This window comes from Stegodyphus dumicola, chromosome 11 (assembly GCF_044657685.1).
Source record: "Stegodyphus dumicola isolate Sdum_Otavi_A_Nest chromosome 11, ASM4465768v1".
NCBI lineage: Eukaryota > Metazoa > Arthropoda > Arachnida > Araneae > Eresidae > Stegodyphus > Stegodyphus dumicola.
In genome coordinates, this window is record NC_140778.1 from 161,612,821 (window position 1) to 161,635,724 (window position 22,904).

At 32.8% G+C, this 22,904-nt stretch overlaps 1 protein-coding gene across 8 annotated transcripts in view; it reads right to left on the minus strand.

The window, feature by feature from the left end:
- Positions 1–22,904, minus strand: part of LOC118183531 (phospholipid-transporting ATPase ID-like) — a 370,912-nt gene that overhangs the window by 95,661 nt on the left and 252,347 nt on the right. For all 8 annotated transcript variants that reach the window (XM_085826193.1, XM_085826190.1, XM_085826195.1 and 5 more), the window contains 2 exons: positions 9,321–9,434; positions 6,295–6,393 (listed from right to left, as the gene is read on the minus strand). In XM_085826193.1, coding sequence (XP_085682319.1) covers positions 6,295–6,393; positions 9,321–9,434 — 213 coding nt within the window. The remainder of the gene's footprint in view (positions 1–6,294; positions 6,394–9,320; positions 9,435–22,904) is intronic.

A 22,904-nucleotide genomic window follows, 5' to 3' on the forward strand; every position in this document is an offset into this window, starting at 1 on the left:
ATAGCACAATTTGAGAGGATGTTTGAAATTATTGAATTTGCTCATTTGATTTGGAGATATCTGATTCCGTGAGAGTTTCTTGTTTTCTGATATTTTGTGCTAAAAATCGTATTCCTGAATTTTTCAGGAAATTAACTAAAGTATTAAGATCTTCAAAGATCTTTTTAGCTTCACTGATGAAATTAGGTGTGGATCCATTTGTGGTTTTGATGGCATCCAAAGGACCTTGTTGATGATAAATCTGTCGGCATAAGTTTTAACAGGTTCTTTTTTGGTTTGTTTGGGAAACATTTCGCAACCTTTAAAGGAAGCGGTATGATCCAGTCCGAAGTTAGCACATTTAGCTGGAGCGTTCTTATCTTTTTGACATGTTCTAGAATCGTGGTTGTCTCCACATTTGACACATTTAAAATCATTATGACAGGCAGCTTGAGAATCATGAAAGCCTTGGCATCTAAAGCATTGGGCTGGTCCAGAGCGTCCTTTATATGTTTCGACTTTGATATGTAATTAAAAAATTTCGGTTTCTTTAGAAATTTTTTTAGATTTTTTTTCTATAGAGTGATAAGAAAAAGGTTGAAATTTTTTAACTTCTCCTTTAAATCTACGAGAGAGTTCATTGACACTTATAACTTAATAATTTTTGCTTAAAAGTTCTTCTTTGATTTCATCAAGATCTGTGTCCATCGTAAGATGACGGAAGACCACTTTATGATTCTTCTCATCAGGCAAGAGAAAGGAGTGATATTTAATTTTCTTTTTGTTCAGAATACTTGTCATTTCTCTATGAATGTTGACATGAGAGACTTTAATTTTAAAGCCTTCTTTTTGAATGTAACCTGTGTAAACAGATTTGTCTGATAATTTGTGTTCTGCAAATAACGCTTTTGATTGTTTCCAATAAAATTTTTTATCATTTATCTATATAGCATGTGGCGCTTTGCCTTTTTGGTTTTGATCGTTTTGGATTTCTTCATTTATCTTAGATTCATTTAGAACAACAGAACTAGTGTCCATTGATTCTTGACTATTAATGGAAGGCGTAACAACTAGTTTGCGCTGAGAAGGTTTAATGGGACGAAAGTGGCCCATTTTCTTTTACCCACAGTACGATCTCCTTTGAGTTTTTGTTCAGACTCGTTACTTGAACTATTCGTTTCTTGTTCTAAAGGAATTTCCTTTGAATTGTCTTTATTTGGCTTACTAGGTGAGCCTTTCATACGTTTTCTTTTGAAAATTTTCCATTCATTTTCTGTAGCTGTAGAAGGAGTTTCTTCTTGATGTTCTAATGACTCTTCAATTTCTTTGTGAGCAGTAGATAAGGCATCATACATTTTATGAAGTAGATCAAATTCTTTGTCTTCTTTGATAGAAAGATTTCCATTTTGTTTCTTAATTCTCAGCTCCCCAACGGTATCCGCAAAAGCTTTCAAAAATGGTTCCATCATCCATAAGCAAATTCAACAATGGAACCTGTGCAAATCCAAAACCTAAATGGATGGAGTGCGGTGCCCCGGAACCAGACCCACACGAAGGTGTTCTGGATGAACCGGCGGGACTTCACAAGGACTTCAGCACTGACAGTCAAAGCTAGAGGGTAACAATCCAGACCAGTAAAAAATCGAAGGATCGAAATCCAACAAATCAGTGATGAGCGATCAATGGCACAAGATAAGCAACCACAGGGCGTGGCTTTCATAATTTTTGTCTGTGGCTTTCACATGCACACCCTACTGAGTATCTCACAACATTTGACACCAATATCAATTCACATGACTTAATCATCTGACTTCTATCATATTATATGAAATATACACTCACTTCCAAAAGTTAAGCACGAAGATGTAAAATGCAAAAAAAAAAAAAAAAAAAAAAAAAAAAAAATACAAATACTGCTTTGATTGACACAAAATTTGGCAGGAAAGTAGCATATATATTTATGCATAAAACAAAATCAATAATTATATACAGAAATGAAAACAATATTAAATTTTTGTAAGTTGTCGTATAATGACATACTGGAGACTTAAACAGAATTATGTATAAAGTGAAAATAAACAGCATAAAATAAAAAAAGGATATTAATAGGGTATGTGATCCCCCTCATCTGTATACAAAGTTTACATCTTGTGACCATGCTTTCAATTAGGTGGTCAACCACCGCAGAATTAATCAACCGTCATTTTTCTTGTAAAGCAATTTCCAGCTCATTGAGAGTGGCTGGAGATGGGAAACATGAAGATACAGCACGGCCGAGAGCATCTCAAAGATTTTCAATGGGATTAAGGTCGGGTGAACATGCTGGCCACGCCATACGCGCAATCCCTTCACTCTCCAGGTAGTCATCGACGATGTCAGCTCTATGGGGACGTGCGTTATCGTCCATTAAAACAAACGGACTTCGGACAACTGTCTGTGTGGTTTGGAATTGTTTACATGAACGTGAAATTAGAGAATGATGAACGCCGAAGAAAAGAGCAACATCTGTGATCAACTGTCCTGCTTCAATGCGCCCCACAGCACACCAGCGCTCAGAATAAGAAGTCATAGAAACACGTATGTCTTGAAAACAAATTGTACGAAAGTTCTAAACACCTTTTATCAGCACTTACAATCAACTTCTGTAACCCAAGACTGCCCTTTTTGCATATTTCTTGACATGAAAGCACGATTGGCTGTTACCTTACATATTTGCATACTTCCATCTATCTCTGAGCGAATTGCATCCTCTTCAATTCTGATTGGCTTTCGGAAATTAGCATTTTCCTCTCCGTGCTTAACGTTTGGAAGTGAGTGTATAAAAGAGTGCTTCGCAATGACGTAACAGTTACTAATTAAATCTCAAATTTGGAAAAAGTTTCTGAAAATAAAGGTTATTTCCGATATAACAAGAAAATAAGTATATCAGCTTATTTAGGTTTTACACAAGTGCAATATTCATACTCTGTTGCAATGGAACTATTTAATGCTCATGACAAATACTGGAAATTTTCTTTTCTATGCCCATTTAAAGTTTGGGAGAACAAATATTATTTTCAAGACAGTAAAATCATTTCATGTCTTTGGCGAACTCACTATTGAATTCAGTAATAAATAAAAGCAGTGTTGTATATATATATATATGTAAAATATAAAAAATACGATGGCTTTGCTGTACGAGAACAGGCAACCTCTAACTAACTTTTCGAAATTCGAATCAAGATCTCCCCCTAGACCAGTACCTTCGAGAAAATTCTAGTCTATTACGTAACAGCTACTATAAATAACGAATGCGCGCCATTTTGCGGACAGAAACTCGCCTCTCCTCCTGTGCTATATATCTCGCTGCTACTTAACCTATCTTTCCTTTGTTAGAAATAGTGATGACGCAGAAAGTTTAAATTCAATCGTACTTAGTTTAAACCACTATTTAATATGTAATTTGGAGAATTACATATGAAGTAAAGCATGATGTACGGTGAAAATTGAATTAAAGCTATGGAATAAAAATGTGCAATTAAAAGCTAAATTATCTTGTCTCGTCATTTGGATTCCGCCTTACCATTCTGCAAAAGCAATGCCAAGCTTCATCACGACAGCTGGAAAATATTACATATATTTATTTATTTTATTTTTTCTGAATGGGATGGTCAAACACATATTTTTTTAATATTCATGACGAAGTGCAATGGTCCAGTAGTCTCACTAGAGCTTTTGATGGACAGAAGTCGATTTTGTCGGACAGAAGTCGGTTTTCGATTCATCAAAATCTCTGGTTAGGGAGTGCTTTAACGGGAGATGAATCGTAGAAAACTTCAAAAACTCCTGTGTTCTCCAGATGTTGAGCCCTGGCCCATCGATATAATATATCTGATGGCTTTTCAAACCGTCATACCGCACAGAGTAGAACAGTTGTGTCTCACGAAAGGAACTATGGATAACTTAAGTGCTGAATTTCAGAAGCACATACAGCGTAAAGGAAAAACGTTTCAGAAATATTTTCGAAAAGTAAAAATTACAGAGTTTGATTAAGAACACGCATTTAATAGTATACGGTAATATATTATAAATCATGACAATATAAATACAGTAAAAATTAATAACTGCATTGGCATTGATAAGGATAAATAGGTAATTGTTCTTTCATTGCATTGATAAGGATAAATAGGTAATTTGGTAATTGATAAGGATAAATAGGTAATTGTTTAATTTATAAGGATAAATAGGTAATTCGTTTCTTTCTCATTTATATAGAGGTATTTCTTTGGCCGTAATTTTCAGATGAAGCTATTTATACTAAATTGAAATTCTATAATGATTTTCTAGAAAATGTATAAGATAAACAAAATGTAACACGACTTATTTTACCCTGTCATTTCTTTTTATCTTTCTTTTCAATAATTCTTCATTAAAATATAAAGAAATCTTATTAGTTTCTAATTAGATCTCAATGAACGAAACTGCATTCTAATTAAGAAATGAGTCAACAACCTATGGTAAGTTTATTAATAATAATAATAGAAACTAGCAGGTTTTCTTCCACTGGAAGAAAATAAGTAAACAAAATGACCGATACAGGTCTAATCCTAAAAATACAGAAAGATATACTCTTAGTTATTCTTAAGATAACTTTCCTTCTCAGTTCAGAAATTCAGACCTAAAATATTAGTAAGTTAGTTGGTTCAGAAATTCATAGACCTAAAATATTAGTAAAGCTTTCTGTTTTCCGTTTCATAGAACTTAAGCATTAATAAAACCAGGTACAGGCACTTATTATTAAAGCTAAGTATGTCTGAATCAGTGCAGTACTTCGTATCCGGTGCTTAAAATGAATGAAAACATAAAAAGTAATATGAAATTTTTAGCCTATAATTTAATGCCCTGAAGGGTTTACCATCAAAACTTTAAAAAGTTAAAAATAGTATTAAATATTTAAAATCCTAAAATTCAGAGCATTAAATGAAATTGTAATCTGACCTCCTTATGCAGATTCCAGTTAAATACCTCAAATAATTTTAACTAACCAATTACGATAGGGCTAAGATTTAAGAATTAATCCATCAAGATATTAAGAATTAATGAGATATAAGAAAAAAACACATAATTTATTATTTAAAATGAACTGTTCAACTTCTCAAGATCTATTCGGAAAAAACCAGTTTTTCTTTACACTATTTCATCATGAATTAACGCAAGTAGAAGACCTATGCTTACATGCGCCCTTGGACTTAATTTAAGGAACCGGCAACGTTGCACCTGCAATGGGTCTGTAATATAGAACTGTCTAGACCTATGCTTTTACTTAATAAACATTTATTTGATTGCTTGCTCACTAAGATTACAAAACATTCAATATGGTAGCATTTTCTATTCCGCCAGGACATGAAATGTGCTACGTCAAAACAAAAAAATAACTCAAAGATTGTTCCTTTAAGTGTTGAAAGCATTCTACTACGTGTAAGTTCCTAATTATAATCAGTTAATGGCCATAACATAGTTAAAACTTGAATAACAGCAATAGAAATGCTCCGGGTATTGTCGAGTAATCATGACTACTTGCCTCTGCATCTTTAACTGAAATAAGCTAATAATGATAATGAAAATGGTCACAGCAGAGTCCTATATATGTTCCCAGCTTACATGTTAATTATGAAACTAGTTCAGATACCCCTACCATACCGTGCTTTATAGTTATAATTACATTGGCAAGATATAGCAGTAATCAGTGACCAGAGTATCTGAATATCATTAAGTTTATCTTTCAATGTTTTGGTATTCATTATTTTCTTAAAACATTTACATTCATATTTCTGCTATAATTCTCTCAGTTCTCGTTAGTTCTCGCTGTATTAGCTATATCACTTTTTCCGTACGTTTTTAGCACAGGAATACATTTAAATTCTTTCCTGAAACATGAGGTAATTCAATAGAAAAATTACATTGTATGGGAACTACATTTCTTTGTTTTTCAATCGTCATTTGCGGATTGGGCTAAATCATTAATATCGCTCACGTTCATACGTATCAGAGATAGACATTTATATAGTAGGGTGCAATATACTGTGTTTTTAACACTGATAACATTTTACTACGCACAATGTATGAATTAAATTTAGCTACAGTAAAATTACGCATGTTGAACAGTATCTAGTGTTCACTACCATCCGCGATTTCAAGTATCTGAGATATGTCTTGGAACGTATTATTAGGCTAATTACAATATATAGTCATACAGATATTGTATAATAATATTCATATGATACAAAAAGCAATTATTAAAAATTATTAAACAAATTGAAATGAAAGTATAATTACAAAGTCATCGATGGCATCTTTTAGGGCCGTGACCGTCAATACCACCGCTAGAGGCACTGCTGTAGTCACTGCTGTAAGTGAAGATATTTGCGGTATCAGCTGAAAGAAAGAACATGTTAGTCGCAGAGCAAATAAAATTGCAGAAGAATATGCAAATCCGCTAGTCAGTATCTATAAATGTTTATTTTCTAGGTAAGACCATAAGCAATACGTCATATTTCATTATAAAACTCTGTAGGTTTGCTGTTATTTTATTTTCATCATGTAGCTGTAATAGAATTAAAAATAGCGTGTTATGGAACGTCGTCACCTGGGTGACACAATATCATGATAAATGGGAGAAGACGAATTATTTTTTTTCAGCAATTTAAATCATTGATAACTCTACTTAGAAAGCAGAACTGGACTTATTTGATATTTTTTTTCTTTCTGATTTTACCCTATATAAAAGTGCGCATTCGAAGCCATTTGAACCACTTCAGTGAGTATCTTTATCTTGAGTTCAAAACTTTAAGGGTTTAGAGAAAATTATTTCTTTTATTTGCTTTGTTTTGTTTTATTGGAGTTAATATTTAGCAGCGTTTTCATCGCGAAAGTTTTTTAATTTTGCGTCATGATTTACAAAAGAACAGCATTGGATGCTGGTAACGTACTATGTGAACGTCTAAAAATATCCGTAACGAGTGAATTGCTTCGCTACTTGCGGGTTAAAACGTACACTGGAAAGTCTGAAATAAAAGTGAAATTCTTGCTCATATTTTAGAAACTCCCTAATGAATACTGTTTCTAAAACGTAATCAAAGGAAAGTTGCGTCTGCACGCTATAGATATTTTCCCGTTATTAACATGTTATTTCATTTGTAAGCAAATGTAATATCCGACGATTACACCTTTCTCAAAACTTCGCACTTCGTGACATGTCTCATGCAACTAATGCCAATGTTGTTCCCTACATAATATTTAACTGCAGGGGACGTAACGTATATCAGGACACAGACATCCGCATTCACATTGGTGTCCAAATACTTACTAATTCCGGTTTGGTCGGATACATTACAAGCTAGCAGAAATTTTCATATGCAATGAATAAGAAACCGACCTTCTGTACGGAATTTTACGTCCATAACGCTGACAGGGTTAACAGAGATTTGTTGGTCGTACTAATTGGGATTTAACTTGTTGTATATTTTACATAAACGATCTTTTCGAAAGTTATCAATATTTCATAAACTATTTTATGTTGATTAGCCAATTATTATGATTTAAAACTTTACTGTAACTTCTGCTTTTCGTAGCTCTCACCAGGGTGCAAATTATATAGAAAAGATTTTAAATTGAGTGTTTAGAATGTTTTAGATGTAGTACTCTAGGCAGTGACGCCTGCAGTTTACACTCTGTCACCCAACTGTGCAAGTGAATATTCCGGTTTCAGTCATTCCGCTAGCCGACGTTAAACCGTGCCATAAAAATACTGAGCCAGCTTAAGTATGCCAAATACAATGCATTGAATTTAATATTTTTCCAGAGCACATTCAAAGTTTAATTTTATTACGTGTCAAGAATTATTTTTTAAAAATTTGACATTGTCAAAACATGAATATTTTCGCCGTTTAAAACAGTTTTGCAATTGGATGTACATAACTGCATCCAACGATTCCGAAAATAGAGGACGGATAAGGAATTTTAAACCGGGTAAGGGGAAGGGTGGTATATGTGCATATATACGATTGGTGTTGCCGAATGAATAAAAAAAGGGAGGCGCACAACGAGATGTTATAGCAGTCCCATATACAAAATTTCAGGGTTCTTCGGCTAATCGCTTTTTTTAGCTGCGAGATAAATACGTATAAAAGTCAGGAAAAATTCGCTTTTGAGTCTATTTTTACAATATGTTTTCGAAAGAAATGTCCTATATTCTGTATGTACATACATCCATCACACACACACAAAAAAAAAATCATCTAAATGGATTCGAGAACTGTCAAAACGGATATTTCTGTTGAAATATGATACCCAAAACTTTTCGCGATTACAATACTTCCTTTATTTCATACAAGGACTTAAAAGTTAAAGTCAACATTATCTTTTGTTACATCAAAGACTAAGGATAAAATAATGGGGCTGTTAATGACTACAACTGTAAAGTAAAATAGTCAGCGAAACATTTAAATAAACTAAATGCCATGTTCATAGATAGCTATGTCGTTTCTGATTGGTAACTTCTATTATATAAAATCCTGCTAATGTGTCAACACGTTTTTTAAATAAGGTTTGTCCTTCATAACAAAAATACAAGAATATCGCAATAGCTAATTTTTTAAAAATATTTTAAGGTAAAGCTGTGTTACATATAGAGTTTCTTAACACGTGCTTCCTTTATTTTATTTTATACAAGAATGAGTAAAAACTGCCCTGTGATCATATGAAAATTTATCCTTCTAATCAGAGCAGTTAATGAAGTACATGACCTCCACTTCCTTTCTAACGCTTCCGGTGTGTCGAAAGGTTTACGATCATAATCAATTCATTTAAATTTCTGTTTAGATTTAAAATACGATACCATCATCATTTAAAATGCCTAAGATGTCAGCAATGGAGGATCAAATTTTTAATTTGAAAACCTATAATTATTAGCAGCTGTTGCATAGCTAAAATAATTTATCTATATTTTAAAATCCGCCAAATTTCCGAGATTTCAGTCAGAGATTTAGAAAAATTTTGATTTTAAGGTTTATTTCTAGCCTTGTCTAACGATGTAAAGATCAAAATGATGCGGTGATTATCTAAATCGGTAAGTAAGGATATATGAAAAATATTGAAAAGTATAACAATGATTTCTCTCGAATACTGGGAATATCGCTTTGAGGTATTACATTGCCATTGCAAATCCTCTGTGTGCAAAATCTCATAAAAACTGGTTCCTTAGAAGACAGTCAGAAATAAATTTCAAATTTTTTTCTAAACAAACAAGTAAACTAACTATCAAATAGATAGAAACACTAAATAAAAAAACCTTAAATTTTTACCTGAAGCACCAGCAAACAGAGAAAATAGAAGTTAGCCAGCCGTTGGAACTGCTCAAACAGATTCTGAGGCACGAATGTAAGTAAACTGTACTTGGAAGTTTTGATAAAATTATTCTAGAAAAAAATATTGCGAGTTAATTTACAGGAAAATTTATTGAGAAAAGACAATCCGAAATAATGTATAAAGCACTCAGAGAAAATCAACCCTAAAAAATAAACTGATTGGAAAAAAAATCTGTGTCAACAAAAAAATAACTGCAGTTCAAAAAATTTACACTTGGAAGTCCTTTATTATATATTAATAACAAAAAATAATTACAGTTAAAAAATTTACGCTTGGAAGTCCTTTATTATATATTAATAACAAAAAAAAATAATTGCAGTTCAAAAAATTTACGCTTGGAAGTCCTTTATTATATATTAATAACAAAAAAATAACTGCAGTTCAAAAAATTTACGCTTGGAAGTCCTTTATTATATATTAATAACAAAAAATAATTGCAGTTCAAAAAATTTACGCTTGGAAGTCCTTTATTATATATTAATAAAAAATAATGCGCCAACTAAGAAATAATCACCAAATATTAAAGATACACATCCAAAACAGATAAATCATACATCTCAAGGGCACACTAACGTTAAAGCGCTAAAGTGTGTGTGTGTATGTAATTATGGCAAAGCCTCGAAGGCTATCTGCCTAAAGGGAGGGATGCCTTCATGGAGGACTTTCTAAGAGAAACTGGCACGTATACACGTTATACATGGAGAAAACCACAAAAAGGCCCATGCAGCCAGCCCGTTCGCGGGATTCAAACCTCGGACCCAACTACCAGTGTTCAGCGACTTTACCGCTCGGCCGCTAGTTGGCCTTAAAGCGCTAAAGTCCCTGAACACTGGTAGTTCCGTCCCGAGGTTCGGTTCGAATCTCTGGAAGTGGTGAGTTGCATGGGCGTTTTTGTGTTTCCCCTCTGTATAACGTATACTATCCAGTTTCCCTTATAAAATCCTCCACGAAGGCATCCCTCCCCTTAGGCAGATAACCTTCGCGGCTTTGCCGTAATGACATAAACACACCATACATCTCGAACAGGTAGTGGTATGAAAAGAATAATATTTCATCAATAATAAATGTTAGGTAAAGATGTTTACATTTACTTGATAGAAAAGAACTTCATTATTTTAAGATGTACAAACATATTTTTGTATTTGCTCGCAAAATTTGAAACAAATATTTCTATATATAAGTCACAAACCAAACCATATATCTCGAACAGGTAGTGTATGAAAAGAATAATATTTCATCAATAATTAATGTTACGTAAAGATGTTTACATTTACTTGATATAAAAGAACTTCATTATTTTAAGATCTACAAACATATTTTGCATTTGCTCGTAAAATTTGAAACAAATATTTCTCACAATATACGAGAAATCAAATTCTGCTTCGCTGAGACACGTTGCCGGTCATGAAAAATAAAACTAAAAGCCAGAAAAGCCTTCGACTTTTGGGCAGTTTAAAAACAAATCTTAAATTCTTATAAATAAGAAGATAGAGACGATTTTATTGATCGTAGATGTACTTCGATTTTTAAAATAAAAAATATCAGCGTAGTCGTGTTCTCAGATTATAGAAAATGCTGTGAAGTACGACTAATTAAAATAATAAAACATAAATACAACTAATTGTCTAGTAATATTTTTGTTAAACGATAAATGTTTTGTTAAGCAGAACACAATTAACGTTTTCCACGAAATAATTTATATAAATGCATTTGTTTCTGTTCGAATTATTTTAATCATCAAAAATACTGATATAAAGTTTATCATAAGAAGAAGGTTGATAAGTTGAGTTGAGTTGAGAGCAGAATCTGGACACCCGTGCGGCTTACTAAGACTATTCGGGTCTAGTCCAGGTTCCGCAACTATCCCGGGCAACACCTCATGGGGCCTATAAGGGCATACATTGGTCCTGTATATATGCTTACATAGTTCATAACATATGCTTATAGTTACATAGTTCATAATATATGCTTATATAGTTACATAGTTCATAGTACATGCTTATATACAAGTAGTTCATAATACATAGATCTTTCATAATACATGCTTACATAGTTCATAACATATGCTTATAGTTACATAGTTCATAACATATGCTTATATAGTTACATAGTTCATAATATATGCTTATATAGTTACATAGTTCATAGTACATGCTTATATACAAGTAGTTCATAATACATAGATCTTTCATAATACATGCTTACATAGTACATAGTAGGTTGATAAGTTGCTATTAATTACGCGTTTTAGTTTTATAGGGTTTTCGTTTTTGCAGAAACAATGATTTGACATCATAATTCTAAGAATAAAATACGGCCTATCAGCGGCTGAGCGTACATCGCTGAACACTGGTAGTTCGGTCCGGTATTTCGAGTTTCAGCTTTTAAGGCTCGCTGCATGAACATTTTCGTGGTTTTCCCCGTGTGTAACATGAGTTTCCATTAAAACGTCCTCCACAAAAGCATCCTTCCCATTAGGCACATGGCCCTCGAGTGCTTCCTGGAGTTAAATAAACCAAATCAATCTAAAAATAAAAGAATCTAAATGAAAGAGTTTTTTTTTTATCTGTTTGGGAACATTTTCCAAGTTAAATAAATGTTTATTCCAGGCTGTGAATCTTTAGGACTTTAAAGGACTTTACATTCCAATCTGAAACGAAGCAGAACCAACATGAAACACTCTTTAGAGAAGAATTGTTTTAAAGTTATTCTGTAATAAAATTAATTCAAATTAAGTATCACTTAGTTCATTTTCGTAAATAATAACCTAAATGGTACTATATATATATATGTCTGATAAAAAATATTTTATCAGGCATATATATATAGTACCATTATAACGGATGTCTGAGAAAAAATATTTTATTAGACATCCGTTATAATTCCGGAAATGTTAAATGCATAGAAAACCACAAAACATTCCTAGTCGTCGTTATAGTACCTCTCCTACAAGAACCTGTTTTCCTTCGCCTAGTGGGTACAGGTAAACCCACAAGCTATAAAACATCTCATGTTTGATGCAATACTTTTGCCACAACGAAATAACACAATATAAAAAACATAATTCAAGACTCGTTAGCTTTCGCCCTGTCCTTTAAAGATTCCATGATGCGTGGATGTTACTATAACGACGCGCACTGGAAGAGCACTGATGCGGGTAAAGACCTAACCTCGGAACTATATTAATGCGCGGGCAGAGAGCATGTAGTAAGGCAGCCAATTATCATCGCGGAGTGAATAGGCTGCCAGTAAAATATGAACCCCTTTTTCCAGAAACTGTGTGAACAAAGAATTGCTGTTACCATTTTATTTCTAAATTCTCAAAGCAACCTTAATTTGCCAAAGGACATTAAACAGCAAACCTTAATTTGCCTTATTTAACCAACCAATTAAACCTTAATTTCCCATGAGACATTAACAAGCAAATTGTGTTTACAATAATAATTATACAGAATTTTGAATTAGTAACTGTACAAATAATAATTATTAGATGTAAATTAATTCGAAGAAGAATATTTAAAATTTACGTTATTTTATTCCAAGACAGGTACATCTACAAAATAACTGTTTCATAAATTTGTTGTTTTACCATATTTCACGCCAAATAGCTCACATATTTATAAATTATTTTAGTTGCTACTTGAGTGGAAATTATTTTAAAATTAATTCACTATGCTAAGAAATTATGTGCAGTTGTAGTTGAAATTACGGACTACTCAATAAAGATTTTCCGTTTTTAAGAAAGGGCTTATCAATATTGATGAAATAATTAAATGAATAAAAAAATTAAGCTGGAAGCTTGAGATGTGTAAGTTGCACCTTTTTATATATTTCTTTGCGTTGAACATTGTTTTAGAAACTGATTTACTTATTGTTTGCAGTTTTATTGATCTCAGCCTAAGCCTACAATTTTTGAGTAGTACTTGTAATGTTACGATCGCTTTCTTCCAGTATACGTGATTGAAAGGGAAATCTATGCAGTCCACATGCCATGCCCGCTCATAAGGTTTTATACTTTGCTTCAAAGTTCAAGACATTAACTAATCAAATTAAATAATCAAAGGAATTTAAAAAAAAAGAAAGAAAATTTTAAAAAATCTGAAAGTTTTCAGATTTTACATTACACACAAAGGGACTCTTTTTAACCCTTTGTGTGTTACCTTTATTTATTAAATGTTCTTTGCACTTGAACTATATAATTCAATGCAAAAGCAATATCGAAATATAAATTTAAAATGAGCATATCTTTATAATTTTCGATACACAACCTCGCAAGCTGGAGGTAAAAATGTTTTTTTTTTTTTTTTTTTTCATACAGTTTTGCTATTGGTCGCTTTGAAATCGTTGTGTTTCTTAATAAAAAAATCGTTGAAGTGTTACAAAATATGAAACCGATAATAAAACAAACTTCAAATTCCAAATTAGGGCTTCCAGATGGCCATGTTCGGTGGAAGATTACGTTATTCAAAATTTGATGGATCTAGGTACCGTTATTTTATCACAGTGCGAGAAGCATACATACATTTAAGCAGATTCTTCATTATTTAATTTCTTTAAATATAATACAGGGTGATAATTTAGCTGGCAATAATTTGAAGAGTAAAAACGCAAAATAACAAAACGAAATTAATAGCCCTTCTGGGCTGAAGCCCTTTGGACTAAAAATAGATGCTTTTTTCAAGAGACCGATTTGAGTGGTAAGATTTCCTTCTTTTATTAGCAATAAAAGCAAAATTAAATTCTCTATATTTTCTCAAATCTATCGTTATCATCATTTTCCTACTAGCGCCGGCCCACCAGCGGCCGAGCGGTAAAGTCGCTGAACACTGGTAGTTCGGTCCGAGGTTCGAATCCCGCGAACGGGCTGGCTGCATGGGCGTTTTCGTGGTTTTCCCCATGTGTAACGTGTATACGAGCCAGTTTCCCTTAGAAAGTCCTCCACGAAGGCATCCCTCCCCTTAGGCAGATAGCCCTAGTGTGCTTTGCCATAATTAAATACACCACACACCACCTATTAGCGCCATTTTTTTTCTTGTCTCAAGTACCCCTCTGACTAAGATTTTGATAGAACATTAAGTTAAATCTAACCTTTAATATTATTATGTTTTAAAATGTTTCCTACTTTTTATACAAAACCCTTTTTGGTATACGTTTATATGTGAGCGTGTGTGTGAGTAACAGGATGACTTGGAGTAAGCTCCAACGGATTGATGACGGTTCTCTGTGTCTTCTTATAATCTTCTCATAAATCTTCTTATAATTTGGAGAGTTTTTACTGTGTAATTAGAAAGATGATAGATAATTTGGAGAGATTTTATTGAGTAGTTAGAAAGATGATAGATAATTTGGAAAGATTTTATTGAGTAGTTAGAAAGATGATAGATAATTGAGAGATTTTATTGGGTAGTTAGAAAGATGATAGATAATTTGGAGAGACTTTACTGGGTAGCTAGAAAGATTATATGTAATTTGGAGAGACTTTACTGGGCAGTTAAAAGATGATATATAATTTGGAGGGAAGACTTTATTGGATAGTTAGAAAGATGATACTCGAAGGAGAGTCTTATAGATAAACGTGGCCGAATTGAATATAATTTTTATTGCTGGACACGAACTAATAATCGAAAATATATTTTTCATCACACATGATCATGGACGCAACACGCACCCCACAGTTTTGTACAGATTTTAGATAACTGTGTAATTAGCAGCACTATAAAGTAAAGGAAGCGAAGTAGCGTCTTTGACTTCAAAAGAGCTGAAGCTAAAGTACGCACCTATCCGGTATGGAGGCTCACCAAGGGAAGTTTTTGCTTTAAGATAGAATGGTTTCAGTTTTCAAAATTTTGAGCTCAAGTTCCGAATAAGCTACGTCTTTAGCGTTACGCAAGCCATGTGAGATGGATTGATCAAGTAATGAGGCAGTCCAGAAAAGTTATTATGATTTTTAAATTAGGGAGGGGGAATTAAGGACTACTGCTAATTTAAATTATAATTTTGATTTACATGTTTTTAATCTTATATATCCCCCTTACTAAATGACGTCTCGTTTCCTTGCCATATTGTTCCAGCGTGTAATTCTGTATATTAAATTCTGGGGACGCTTAACAGTAGTCGTAATGATGTTCTAACTAAAACAAAAAGTTACATCTAAAGAACTGCTCCTGTTGCAAAATAAAAATGACGTTTTAAGCATCAAGCTAATCTTGTTTTTCCTTCTAGCCATGTACTACGTAGCACTCTCCAGCTATCTTCTATCATGGGAAATCTATACCTTTTTTCCATTTCATTTTCTCTTTCTTTCCATTCCACTGATTAGAAAACTAATTGGTTTCTTCTCTGCTCTCATCCTGAACTGAAATTATCATATTTCAATTTAGTCGACAGGATACGTATCCTGTGTGTCAAAATTTCAATGGAAGAATGCGGCAAGGAGAAGATACGTCATTTAGCAAGTACCTTTATGCGGCGAAAAAAGGATGAAAGAGGGACAAACTATGCAGTTAGTTGCTATTTGTATTAGAAGTTTTGCTTTAATCTGATTGGCCAAGGAATTATGCGCAATGCATATGGTTACAGAATTAATTTCCAGCTATTACGAGTTTTCAAATTAGAAAGAGGAATTAAGGGGCTATTGCTAATTTAAAGTATAAATTAAAGTTGGATATTTTTTATTTTATACATATATAAATACAAAACAATTCTTTTGAAAACAAAATATAAACATGCCTAGTATATATATATGTGTGTGTGTGTGTGTGTGTGTCAGCTTTTCTCCGGAATAAATAGATTGGTGAAGAATCATAGATGTAGTCGTAGCTTAAATTATCAGACGATAAGTTTAAAAAACAGGATCCATTTATTATTGGTCAGGAGAAATAGCAGTTACAAAAATCATATTTCCGGAGTAAATAAAAAAGAATTACTAATAACTTTTTGTATGAAGTTTACTGCATCGTTACATTAAAGAAAAGACCCCGAGTCCTTTGCGAGTCCTTTTATAGCCTCTGGAAAGGCGGAGCTTCCAAGAAATGACGTCAGCCTCGTCAGCCATTCCAATTCGCTTTAGATATCTCCAGAACATTCTATAACTGTATGTGTAGAAAAGGCGGGAAAAATAACTTGACTACGGGGCTGTGGATTTAATTCCACGTACTTTCAAATAAGAGACCGTCGCCATTAAAAATGAAAAGAACATACAGTTAGAATTAAGTGTATTCTTGACTATGGACTTTTATTATTACATATATATATATGTGTGTGTGTGTGTGTGTAAAATAATATAAAATATCTACTGTTCTGATAATAAATTAATAATAGTCCTTGAAATCCTCTTTTAAATTTGAGCATGCTCATTCTAAATCATCCTATTCATTCTAAAAATAGCAAAGCAATAACTCTTCGAATATAACCTTTGACTCCTGTAATTCTGAAAATAAATTCGTCAGCTGATATCTATTTCGCAGTTATTCCTGGAATGCAAAAAAATCGTAACCGAGCATCCGAATATTAATCTCTTATGTATCTGAAATTTAATTCGCTTAATGTAAGCATTCTTGCAATGTGATCCGAGATGTAATCTGTTTAATGTAATCGTGCCTTGGTATAAAAGGTCTTTGCTACTCAATCTCGTCTCTCTTTTTGATCGCTTCCCTAACATTGTCTGGTGGCTTCTTGGTTTCCTCTGTTGTTTCAGATATGTAATACGTCATAGATAAATCCTGAGATGCTTATTCGCGGCCATTATACAGCGATATGGAAAAAATATCTTTCAAGAACGTTCAAAAATATATTATGTGTTAACTCACTGCAATGTTGTATGGAAATCATTCATCCTCCTTACGCAGTTATGCCATCACCACCTGGTCGTCAATCAAAGTTATCAACTGTACGTTCTCCTAAATTTTATCTCAGCTATTGCAACGACTGTCAAAACGTTTTATTTGTCAAAAGCTTCATTCCTTCATTACTAAGTACGCTTATTTTCATTACATACATTTATATATATATAATGCGTTAATACGCTAAAATAACACATGTTACGTTAAAATATTTAGTAAATTTAAATTCTTCGGTTAAATTGAGCGCAATGTAATTTGTATGTAACTTGCCATGCTGATAAACTATATTTTCTCTGACATCGCATTTTATATCTTTCATGATAACTTTGTTTTCAAAATTATGTATTTCTTTATGCGAGTCTGTTTCACGTCGGGTTAATCGCATGCTATGCCTCCTATGAAGGGACGGACTGTTACAACCATGCCTTCTCCGGGATTCAAACCCGGGTCCATCGTTGCGGCAGTCACGGTCATTGACAAGTATGCCGGATGGGTGGTAAATTATCAAATGTATACAAATAAATAAATACAAAGTAAAAAACTGTTCAAAATTTAAACCAGTTTCATTAGCAACAACAAGTGATGGTAGTAATATAAAATAAAATAAAATAAATGTTTTCATCCGATATTCCGTTTGGATTAAACTATATTCAAAAACCATAAAAGAGAAAAACTTCAAGAAATAAGGAGGACAAAATATGCCAAACCAAAAATGAAATTTACATATTTCGCTGCATCATCATTAGGGGGGTTGGTTGGTGCAACGAAAGTAAATAAATAAAATAAGTAATAAATAAATAATACATAAAAGTAAATAAATAAATCAGCCTGATTCTGAACGGACAAAGCATAAATTAAAGTTTAAAATTTATCCGTTGGTTGGGCTGTATCTGTATCAGCCCAACCCCTACGGATTGAAGTTAAGCATTCCTGGGGCTGCTTGAGTGGCGAACACGTGCGTCGGCAGATGGTGGACAGCCAGATGTCCTGTATTATCTTCTAACAGGATAGCTTCAAATAATAAATAAGAAGCAGTGAACCTCTTCCCGTAACCTGGTGTTATGCGACCCATACCTAGGATGAATGACACTGCCATTATAGTGTCTTAAATGAGCCTCTAGAATGCCTCGCAACTTCTACAGCATTTTGCATTACCCAGCAACAGGCATTACTGGGTGGACCTTTTTTATGCTGTATTTGCAGGTACAACCTCTGATGTCGAGCTTTCTTCTCAAAACAAGGAAACCCAGAGGAAATCAATTGAAAAAGCAGAAATGAATCTGTCATGGAGGTAAAAAATGGCCTCGACTCGAGTTACTCAGTCAACAACTGGAGAAAGGCAGGAAGCTATTTAAAGCATAACTATCTCTCTAGATAAAATCAAAATCAAAAAGACAATATCCGGAGCACAAAAACAGAACCGTGCCCGAGAATTGAAAATTGCCAAAGATACTTCGGTTTCTTCACAAACTATAAATTAACCCAATTTCTTACCGGCCAAGAAAATTTCAAAAGTTACTTGAACAGATTTGAGTCTCGAGTCTGTCTGTGATTGTAGCCTCGGTGGCGAGGAGAATGTTGAACATGTGCTTCTTCTATGTCCCTAATATGAGAGCGAAAGAAAAGTTTTGAAACTGGGACTGAAAAATTTTAATATTAACTGGCCTCCAGAATTTTACCAATTTATTTCCGAGAGAAGTGGTTTTAAAACTTTTTGCCAATTCATTGTAAAACTTTGTAATCATTCTTAATTTCATTTCAGTTTTTCTTCTGTTTATTTTGTATTGTGTTTCATACTTAATTCTGTAAGCTCCATGTGATACTATGTGGTACATGGGGACCTTATTATGTTTCTTTAATAAAAACAAATACTAAAGTGTTACACCTGAACTCCATTAAGTTGCTGTCAGACTTTATAAACAAAGTGGGCGACCGAAACAAATGAAAGTAGGAAGAACTGGGCTTGATGAGCTTGGAACAAAATTGGTACCTGATACCTGACATACTCAATATGAAGAAGATGTATGCAGTGCCAAAAATGCAAAACTATAGAATCAAAAACATAGATAAATTCAAGAAAATTGCAAAGTAATAGACAAATTAAAAGGATATTTAAGTTAATGGCGTCGAAAAACAAAACTTACAAAAATAATAATTCAGTACTTAAAAAAATATGCAAATTTTTCTAATCCAGGAAATAACAAAACAAATTTTGAAAACTAACAGGTCGGGTAAAAAAATAATAGAATAAGTCATAAACAAGCAAAAAAGCTAAAAATCTAATAAAAATGTCTCTGTGAGTGACCTAGACCAAAAAATGTAAAACAGAAGTAATCGAACAAATTCAAAAATAAAAGAAATAAACGAATTTAATCTAAAAAATAAATATAAAAAAATTGAGGAATAAGTTCCTAAAATTTCTCGCACAAAAGCAGCAAAGGGTTTGAAAAGAAAAAAATATATCTATCCTTCTAATTAGATACATACCCAGACTTTAGACGTAAAATATCCTAGTTAAAATTTTGTATGACAATGGTTCAAAATTTTTTAGAATTTTTTCTTTTAACGCTTCTGCAGATAAATACAGAACGGCTTTCAATTAAGATATCAAAGCCATTCGAAAGGCCACTTAGGTTTTGAAAATTTGATTTTAAATACTTTACCGTCCTATGAAGTTCAAATATTTGTTTCTTTTTTCCTCCAAAGATAAATTTTTTGCATCTGAAATTAGCTTTCGAAGTATTTCTTCCACCCCTTTCGCGGCCTGTCAAGACATTACTTAGAAAACACGTACTCGTTTCCCTACCCTCAAGAAACATTTCTTTTGTGTTCCATAGTATCTTATCTGAAAATTAATAAAGATGACCTCCTAAATCAGACTTCTAAATGAGAAGTAGTTCCATTGCACTGCCAGCTGAAGGAAGCGGAACTGTATTCACATTTCTCATATTTTTATGCTCTTTGTGCGATCTTGATACAGTCCCGCTGTCGAAAGCTCGAGACTAATTAAAGCATCAATCACCTCTTTCCGTTTCTGAGGTAGTCTGAGGGTAGGAGGGTTGGAAAACACGAAGTGACGAGTCTCTCTCGGGGGTAACGAACCAGGCAACATCTAACACCGACGAGTGAATGACGTCATTAATGCCTGATAACAATTTTCAGATTGACAAGTCTCTCTCAGAGAAAACGGTGAAGACGCCTTTCCTAGTGCCCTCTAACTGAGAGTCATGACCTTGTGTACGATAAACGTTTGAAAGATAAAAAAAAATTAAGGTTCTCGATATTAATCTGACTTTTTACCCGATTTGTTAAGAAGAGCGAATAATAACATTCCATTCCATTTACCGCTGTTACACTGGGCCTAGCCTGCGTGAATTTGCAGGCTTTTTGCCAGTTGCATTCTAATATGGCATCCCGGAAGTAAAAATATCAGTAAAGGGTCACAGAAACAAGATGCGAAAAATAAAGAAAAAGGTGACACTTTGCCACTGCAGAATTTTAGATCGTGGGGTGGTATAAATAAATAATTCAAATACAATTCATACACAAACATTAATAAGATACAAAGATAATTTCAAGGAGCAAAACATAGTTTCTCAGATGAGAGTTCCGATAATTGAGTCTTGATTACATGTGAAAAAAGCATTTACAATATTTACATAGAGAATAAAAGTCCAGTAGTTGACCATGTCATGAATAATAACAATGCCAATGATTTTCAAGTTTCGGAGTGCCTATGGTTCAAAACCATTTACCTCTGCATCAGAATTACTAATAGTGAGCAGAAATAGGAAAAATTTTGCGTAAGTAATTGACTTGATGCTCAATAGAGGGAGCCACAGGCTCGAGAAAGTTTAGGGATAGGAATACGAAAATAAAAATTTAAACATCATATTTTTTTTTTTTTTTTTTTTTTTTTTTTTTTTTTTTTTTTTTTTTTTTGGTTTTTTAAACCAAAATAATAACAAAAAATAATAGCAATCTTAAAGGTTGAACATTTTAATAAACAAAGTGGTTGACACTGATTTATCAGATCAGTACACTAAAGTTCAAAGATGGAAGAGATTAGCGATTAAGCGGTCTACCTGGAACAGAAAGCAAGATCGCATAAGCTAATGACCCGTTAATTCGTAAAAGCTAAGAAATTCTCCTATATATTGAAAATGTGATTCAATAAGTAAATGTGCATTTGCATTGTATAAATTTTACCAAGCATTTATTTAATTAAAAAACAGGAGTAATTTTAATTTTTTATTTCAGTTATTTATTTATTTATTTTTAAATTTTCGGTTGGGAAGAAAAAACACGGTACTTTTTCATAGAGGAAATACCAATGAAATGTGACTGTTTTTATTGTTTCAACATTATTAGTGTTGTTATTAGTTGTCGTCAAAGAAAAGGAAAAAAAAACACAAAGAAATGGTAATCATACTATGCGAAATTTTTCATGTAGTTTTAATTTACCCTGGACGATAAAATTTTGCATGTTTGTTTTCTTATGCGCACTTCATATCTTGAATTGTATAACGTTTTTAAAGACATTTCAAATCCAGGTAACCTTAATTCGATATCTTATTATAAATTAGAGAAAAAATGCCAGTTTTATGCAGATTTTTAAATAAAATCCATTTGATTTCGAGAGTCATTGACATACCTTCCTCTTCTCAAGCAGAAAAAAAGTTTAGTAAGTATGTTTATGCCTAAAATTTCCGTATATGGGTTAGGCAGATTTCTATTCAAAGATACTTTTTTATTCAAAATTACAATGAAATATAAAACTAATATATTTGGCTTTTAATTAAAATTTTATTCATTCATCTTTTCTCCTTGTGTGCATAAAGGATTTTATGCGTTTATTTTTTGATATATATTACTCAGTGCTTAAGTCATAAAAACCAGAATGAATCATAAAATATTTACAATTTCGTTTTTATTTTCAGAGTTGTCAAATTCCGTAATGAGGTTTTCAATTCTTTTCCGAATCCTATAGGTAAACTCCCGATGATACAGACGGTTTAAATAGAGAATGAGTTACATAATAAAAATTCTAGTTTTAGCTTAAATTTTAAGTAACTCAGAAAATTTTCTTTGATTATGAAGTACAATATAGAATTTCAAGCATAGTAATTCTGAAATAGCAATGAAAGCCAAAGATGTCAAAATGGTCACCGAGGATTTTCGTCCCCTTCATAATCCTATAAGTAAATTCTCGACTGCGGAGTTCGAGCTTGGTTATGGCACAGAACAGCTGTTCCCAATCTTTGTTTTGCGGAATCCTAAGGGCTTAGCATGATATTTCCAGGGACTCATCAGAAAAATACAAACTAAATAAATTTTAATTTTTAGGAGCAAAATTAGAAATTTTTTTTTAAATCTAAAAGATTTCAGATTTTAAATTGCGTCCAAAGGGGCGTTTTTATTAAATTTGTGTGTTACCTTTATTTATTAAATATCATGTTCTTCGCACTTAAACCATGAAATTCAGTTCAAGAACAATAATACAAAATAATTTTAAAATGAGCATATCTCTTGAATTTTCGATAGAGTCTCGCGCGCAGGAGATAAAAATGTTTTTTTACTTCCTTGTACGAAGTAAAAAGGAAGTATTATAATCGCGAAAAGTTTCAGGCAGCATATTTCAACGAAAATATCCATTTTGACCGCTATCGAATGCAATTT